Genomic DNA, 7498 nt, shown 5'->3' with positions numbered 1-7498 from the left:
TCTCTCTCTCTCTCTCTCTCTCTCTCTCCCCCTCTCTCTCCTTTTCAATATTTCTTCACATTTATCACCTTTTTCTTTCGTGCTTTCCGCTCCCTCTTCTATCTTTCCCCTTTTTCCTTTTCTTACCCACTGACTGTCTCTCTTTCTCGTGTTTTCTGGTACACCATGCACCGTGGAACCAGCCTGTCTCGTCTGTAGACTCCGTGTCGTTAAGCAACTGCCCACCTCAGTCCACGAACTCTGCTGTTATGCCCACCATGTGGCTGTTTTCTCGTTAGACACTTTTTATCACCAGTGCCTGACTGCTTCCCCTGTCCGCCAGCGTCAGTGGAACCATGTGCCTGGTTTCTCGTTAGGCACTGTGCTGTTTATCACCACTGTCTGTCTGTTTTCTCTGCCAGCGTCGTCGTGAGATTGAAATGGAGGACGTGGTGCTGAGTTTTCGGAGACGATGTGCTGCCAGACGCATCGCCGCCGGCTGGCAGCGCTACAACAACAGAAAGAAACTCAGACAGGTTAGTACACCTTTTTGCGTTGTTCGATGGCCAATCAGCAAAACCCATTCGTCCGATCAGCACATAGGTGGCGCCAGTGAGAGGCATTCCGGCAAAACCTTCAGCATATGGGCAAAACGGAATGCTGATCCCACTCCACAGTTCGTCAGTTGGTATTACCTTCGCTATTCGCCATAACTGATTGAGTTCCGGCAAAACCTTTGACGATTTGGATAAATGCTTCGTCATTCGTTGATATCCCTTCGTCGTTCACCAAAACATCCCCGTGCTAATTTCGGCATTCCTCATAACATTTCGTCAAAACTAAAAACAGATCGCCCCTTTACAGAGAAGTATAAATATGACCGCGTTTATACAGTGCAGTGCGAGGCATAGGTGGCGAAACTCGTAGACCATTGATCCACATAAAAATCGGTAGCGTTCATGAGCGCCATAGGTACAATGTAGATGGACGTAGCTGACATGTTATCGGCTGATTGAAAAATGGGCAGGCAACAGAGCAACAGGCTGGATAAGTTAACCCCGCCTCAAACACCAAGGAACAGGCAACAGGCTGGATAAGTCAGCCCCGTCCAGGGGTGAAAAATTGTATCGTTTTGTCGTTGTCGACGACAACCCAGAAGACTATCTCATGGCCACCACGCGCAGCGCCTGAACTGATTAACTCCTTCCGCTTAGTGCGGTTAGAAGCGCACATTCCATCCGCCTCTGCCCATGCAACCCAATCACCTCTGCCCACGCAAACTATTCTCTGTCCCTCCCCATCACATCGACTCGCAGTTCTCGAGTCCGTTACCTCCCGTACGTGGCGGCATCCCAGTGGAAAATTTCCTGGTAGCTACAGACATATTCCAACTCCCCGTAGCTATTTAGTATATACTGCGTCGTTCGACCATCGTTCGGACGGCCGATCGGCGACCCTCATAAAGACGACCAATGGCATACCAAGTGGTCGCCGTGGTTGTCCGCTGGCAACACGTGTCTGGCAAATCTAGTACATTCCAGGACTCGGCCGGCCCCTGCCCGCACCCTTCAGCGCCGCCCCACACTGGGCCGGGGGTCCGGAAAAGTGCTAGAAATTATTTGTGATTGAGTTGTTGATCTCAGTGACAAGCAAACATGCTAAAAACGAAGTGGGGCTGCTTAACCCTCGCCGGACCTATTGTCGGACCCCCCACCCCCTCGGCCGGCCGAGGGGGGAGGGTTGGTAAGACCCCTTTTTGCCGTTTCGCCCCTAATGGAGCTAGAGCCTCGCGGAAAAAAACAAGCGTGTGCGCCGTTTCAAGGCGGAACGATTGATACCCGATTTTAAGGTCCCAGGTCAACCGGTAACCTCTGAGGTGAAGTCAAAAAGCCCAAGGTAGGGTTTGGTTTTTGGCAAATAATTTCGCAAAAAATGGCCGTAGAGCAGCGATTTTGGCACCATCGTGTTCGCCTGGCTCAGGCGCGTCGAATGGTATACTTTTTGTTCGGGTGAGGTCAACTTAAGGTATTGACCTCGAGTCAAGGTCAGTTCAGAGCCCACCAGGCCACGAACTTAATCGAAGGAGGTCGTATCGCATATCATTCGATTCGGGAGGTCTTCCCGAGTCCATTGGTGGCTTTCCCGAGTCGCTGGCTCAATTTGATCATGAGTTATTGACGAGAAACTCCTATGCATGGGTGGAGAATGTTTGAAAAAGTTACCCCGACCGGCGACTGATATTCATGGGAAAGACGACATGCTCAAATAGTATTTGTAAACGGTTATCAACAAACCCATTCTCCGTTGAATGAAATAATGACCACGTTTCCATGGGCACTCGTGATCCGGATCAGTAAATTTAAATCGTATAATATTTCTCGAACTCTTCGTTACAGGTTATAATTCAAAGTGGATTAGGCTATGGTAATCAGTTAATCCCTTATTCAAATTTTCATGTACTGGCTAATTTTAATCGATTAGCTAATCCACTTTTGCTGATCCGGATCACAGGTGTCCATTGAAACCGGGCTAATGGATGTTGTATTTGCTCAAGGATGAACGTTTTATCCTAATTCAGCTCATTCAAATCAGGCCAACAGGTCACATCAAGTGAACTCGTCTCAACTTTCACGAATCACGATAGTGTTGGGGGCCGGGGACGTTTCTAGCCTTAGTCCCCAGTTGCTTTTACGTGTGTAGGTGAAACCGCAGCAAGCATTTGTGTGAAATTCAGTTAAGGTTATAATAAATCAGTTTCCCATAGCGGTTCTGAATTTCGCTCCCAGGTCACCTAGGGTCAGGACATCAGGTCGAATTTGCTAGATAACCATGCTTTAAAAGTCTGCGTTCATGTCATTTGCAGAGCTTGGGTATTTCCTAGAAAGACGAAACTTTCTTTTTCCACACAAAAATGTTAAATTTGAGTTGTGACCCTCTTGAAGACAAGCGATTAATTTTCATGTTCACCTGAAATGTTACTCGCGAGCAAGTCCTAAAAGAGCTATCAAATGTTTTGTTTGCAGTGTTCTAGCCTCTAGGTCCTCTAAATCACAAGCTGGAAGAAAAGTTGTCAAAGCGCGCTATAAAAGGGAAAATTTGACTTTTAATGTCCTGTGGTGATTTTACTTTTGTGCTGGCCTAAAATATGACGAAATTTCTCTTTTTATGTTTAGCACTCTTTAAAACGGCGTTGCCACTCCCCGCCACGCAACCCAGCAGCCGAGTTTAAAAGGCGTATAACGTCTACTCTACCTCCCGCCTCAACGTTTTCGATAGCGCCGCCGTCCTGGCGCCGGTTAAGTTGGGGGAGCCTTAAGCCCCGCAGATCTTCGATGCTACCCATTTTGTCTCACTGATATTACCCTAGACCTGTTTTCTTTTGTGATATTATTGTAAGGTGATCTTACGATAACGACCCCTGAATATCGTTTTATTTTGCACGTTGATCAAACTTATCGGGCTCAGCGATAAAATATTTGCCCAGAAGTCCCAAAATCAAAATAAATAGATCTTCAAAAACTTTAAGAGGTAGATAAATGTGAAGAGAGACACTTTTGTAGGCAGCACTCAGCTTTTTCTCGGTTGGAGACAGGTTTTAGGATTTATAAGGGTGAAAAAGTTACCCCGGCCGCGCCGGGGTTGGCTGAAAGTTACCCCGGCCACGGCCGGGGTGGCCGGGGTAGGTTCTCCACCCATGCTCCTATGACCGGTGTGACGTCATAAATGACGTCACGGAAGGTCAAAAATGCAAAAGTAAAGCATCAGATCTTGCAAGGAGTGCACGAAATCACGATTCCGTGTGCTTGAGATAGTTTGAAATCATTCCATGCGCAAAAACAACAGTTTCCTTATTTCCCCATTCACTTTTAATGGTGAAGTCACGTGACCTCGAAGAGTAGCAGGCATTAGCAAAAATTGCGAGTAGGGCATGACAGAAAGATGATTGGTGGTTTGTATGGCATGGCCATTTTTAACGGCTCGAAATAACATTTCTCAAAAAGTCTAACTAAAGAGCAAGTTGTTGTTGATTATCACTGACTTGTGTTTAGGGGTTAATAATGACTGAGTTTTTTAGTTTGGCCCAGAAATGTTGACAGCATTGTGTGCGTTGATCAATTCTGAGCTCAGGGACATATATTTCATTTAGATTATAAGCGTTTGTTTTTCACAACTTCCAGCGTTTTAAAGAGCGCCGGGCCTTCAGTAGAGCGGCGAGGTGACAATTGCCCCTACATCATGTGGTTTACTGGCGCATATCTCGAAAAGTAGCAGGGAAAAGCAGCAAAGCACCTATATGGAACAAAAGATGAGTAATCAGAGGCTAGTATGGAATGTTCATTTTTAGCCGCTCGAAATAACGTTTTTATAAAAGTCTAATTAAAAAATTGGATATGATTTTAAATTACGTCTTGCAGCTGCTTGCAAACAGCTAGCTTATCTTGCAGAAAAGCGATGCAATATGTCAGAATGATGTTGGCACAGTGAACAACAGTGCCCTGAACTAGTCTGACAGGAAATTTCGTTCAAAACGACGATTGGTCAACTAATAAATTACCACTAAAGTTCATCATTAAAATCGGTAAATGTGGTGGCCTATAGAGAGTCTAAATTGTCTTGTGTTTGATGACAACTGACGGCCTCAATTTTGACCTTAGGGCAAAACGAGCATCGGAATCGTATTCTTCGATCAATTTGGGATTAAATGATACCTATTTTGTTCATATTGCGGACAGTCAGTTTGGGGGAATTTCTAGCGCTTTTTCAGGCTGCCGGCCTACAGTGCGCCCCCGGCCGGCGGCCAGTTAGCGTCCCCTCTAATCCGCCGGGGCTCCTTTTGTGACGTCAAAACCCCCCCCCCCCCGGTGGCGCCTGGGGGTAGGTCCGCGGCGGGACATCTTGAGTGGACCGTGTCAGTGCCGGTAATGTTTTGGTGAGGCCGAGGGGAGGGCACGCCATGTCATGCCCACGAGGATATGGTGGCTCTGCACTTGCAGGACTTCAGAGGTCGAAGAACACGGATCGTCGGACAGTTGAGCCTGACGGCTGAGCGCCCTGCGCTATCAAAAAGGAGCGGAATTATAATATATTCGCACGCAGGGTACGTGGCGTCTGCACGACTGAAGTGTACCAACTTGAGCACGTTTTGTTCAAAGGTGAGTGGAAGTCGACCAGTGGCACCGTTGAAGGGTCACCGAAAGGGTCAAAAAGGCTGTCTAATCTTTTCCGCGGTGCTGTACAGCTCTATATAATTGGTTCCCGAGTTATGCGCCGGTGTTAAAAAAAAAAAAATATTGAAAGGCAATATCTTTCATGACTCCGGTGACCTGACCTTTGACTTAGCCTATAAAACGAATGTCATATTTTCGCCCTTATTTTGGACGTTCTTTCGAATGCCGTTTACAGCTTGTCACTACGTGACCCAGGATCCGAGTTAAAAGGGCGGGGTTGTTTGACCCCCCCCCCTCCCGAGCAGGGCGTGGAAATCAAGGACCCTCAGCGGGGCGCGGGCTGGACATCTTGAGTTGACAACCAAATAAGCCCGTTTTCCTTTGGACGACAACCACCGAATCACTTTTTCCAGCCCTGGCCCCGTCCCAAACACCAAGGTGCCCGTCCGACCGGGCCCGGCTCGCCATTTGTCAGCCATTCCCTCGCGAGTCCGACCGGCGCGGCCGCCCGAGGCGTTGTCCCATGACATCGCACGGGCAGTGACGCGATAATGACGGCCGACTTCGTGGTTTGTATCGAAGCGTTTAGGAGCCCGACGCTCAAGAATCTACATGCCTACTCGGTATGGCGCCGGCAGTCTCCTCGTAGCTATGGTATAACTGCCTTTTTCGGAATTCAATGGTTAATTGGTTGCAAATTGCGCTGGAACTGTCATAAGCCTCATCCCTGAATGCGTGATTAACGTTAAACATTGAATATGGCTAGAAAAGCACTACATCATTGACATTTTGATCATTGACGAAAGTTTTAAATAAACAGTCATTGTTTACGCACAGTACCGATGAATTTTGCACATCGACTAACCATTTTGTGAAATGTCGAAGCATTATGACAATCTGACAAAGTGTTTTGCCTATGACGAACATTGTGCTCAATGACAAAGAGTTATGCAGAATGGTTAAATGGAGTCCAGCCTGTTTTGCCGACCGTCAAACAGTGATGCACATCGCCGATGGGTTATCCTGAATGACGCTTGTCCAAACTGATGCCGAAATGGTTATGACGATTGGCCATCGAACAACGCAAAAAGGTGTAGTACCTGTGTGTTTGTGAGGGGAGAGGGCTGGCTAAAGACGGACTTTATAAGAATGTCGTGGTGGTGCCGTGATTATGATAATCGTTGGGTATTTTATAATTTTTGTGTGTATCATGCTCTTTACTTTATTAGAATCTTGACATTAAAGAGCTTCGAAGTTTTACGCTATCACGACTTTATGTAAACGATAGCAAGACGGATCATTTTTCAACAGTGCAGGATCATTTACTTCAGTCCGTCATGTATTTCTTAAAAACCTGAGATAAGTAACATACAATTTCTCAAAGTCTGTGTGGCAGCGTTTTTCACTCTTTTGTTCCCGTATTTCACAGAATCTGTCGGTAATCAGACGCCTCGCCAGGGGTTACCTTCGTCGGGTGGCCCTTTTGGAGGAAAACGCAGCAATTCTAGCCCTCCCGGAGGTGGCGCTAACTATCAATCCTACTACAAACTACAAGTACGTGCCGCTGACGGAAGGTGGCGCTGCGGGCGCTGTTCGGACCGTGCAGAGCGCCGTGCGCCAGGTTTTGGTTCAGGCCGCCCTGACTGCCGACTCTTCACCACACTCGTGAGGGGCCTGTGTTTATGTGTGTCTGTGTATGTGTGTGAGGGGGGGGAGTAGATAAGGTCCTCACTAGGTGAGGGGCCCGGGGGCAGCCAACGTCGAATCGGCCGAAATTTATGTTTGACCGTCACGAAATGTACGTCTCAAATCGCCGACCGAATAAGCGTGTTCCCGTCCAATAGCTAGCTGAATAAAACGTGAAATAGGCATGTGCGCCTGCAGTTACTCTTGCAGGTAGTGTATGTGTGTGAGTGATTGTTCTTGATATTGCCAGTATGACGGATTTATGTCATTTAAGCACGATATGACTCGTGTAATACGGTCGTTTTCAATCGTGATTACGTAGTTTGTGTTAGCGGATTAATGTCTATCGTGAGGTAGCTAAAAAGTGTTTCTGCTTTGTTGTATTTTTTTTTTGTGGTGATATGTTTCGTTCAGAAGTAAATGCCACCACATGAAGTTTTCATTGAGTGTCTGGCAGAACTTTCTCCATAATGCTGTGGGAATGGCTCTGATACTTACATTGGACGAAAGCTTACTCGTATCCAAATATGGTACAAATCTTTCCCACCAATGCATTTGTCTGAAAGAGTGAATTATTACCTAACTGATATTCGATATGATTTTGATGGTCTTGAACTGAACATTTTTGTAAACTTTGTGAAAAAATAAATGTGTTGTGCAATGCA

General features: G+C 46.7%; 1 protein-coding gene across 1 annotated transcript; it reads left to right on the top strand.

The window, feature by feature from the left end:
* Window positions 1-375: 375 nt before the first annotated feature.
* LOC122372955 lies at window positions 376-7498 on the top strand. Its single transcript, XM_043350643.1, has 2 exons — window positions 376-515; window positions 6577-7498. Exons 1-2 carry the CDS (start codon window positions 420-422, stop codon window positions 6814-6816), a joined length of 336 nt encoding a protein of 111 aa, XP_043206578.1. The 5' UTR covers window positions 376-419; the 3' UTR covers window positions 6817-7498.

Source organism: Amphibalanus amphitrite, unplaced genomic scaffold (assembly GCF_019059575.1).
Source record: "Amphibalanus amphitrite isolate SeventyFive unplaced genomic scaffold, NRLGWU_Aamphi_draft 001424F_arrow, whole genome shotgun sequence".
NCBI lineage: Eukaryota > Metazoa > Arthropoda > Thecostraca > Balanomorpha > Balanidae > Amphibalanus > Amphibalanus amphitrite.
The sequence above is the reverse complement of the archived record's forward strand: the minus strand, read 5'-3'. Positions and strand labels throughout refer to the sequence as shown.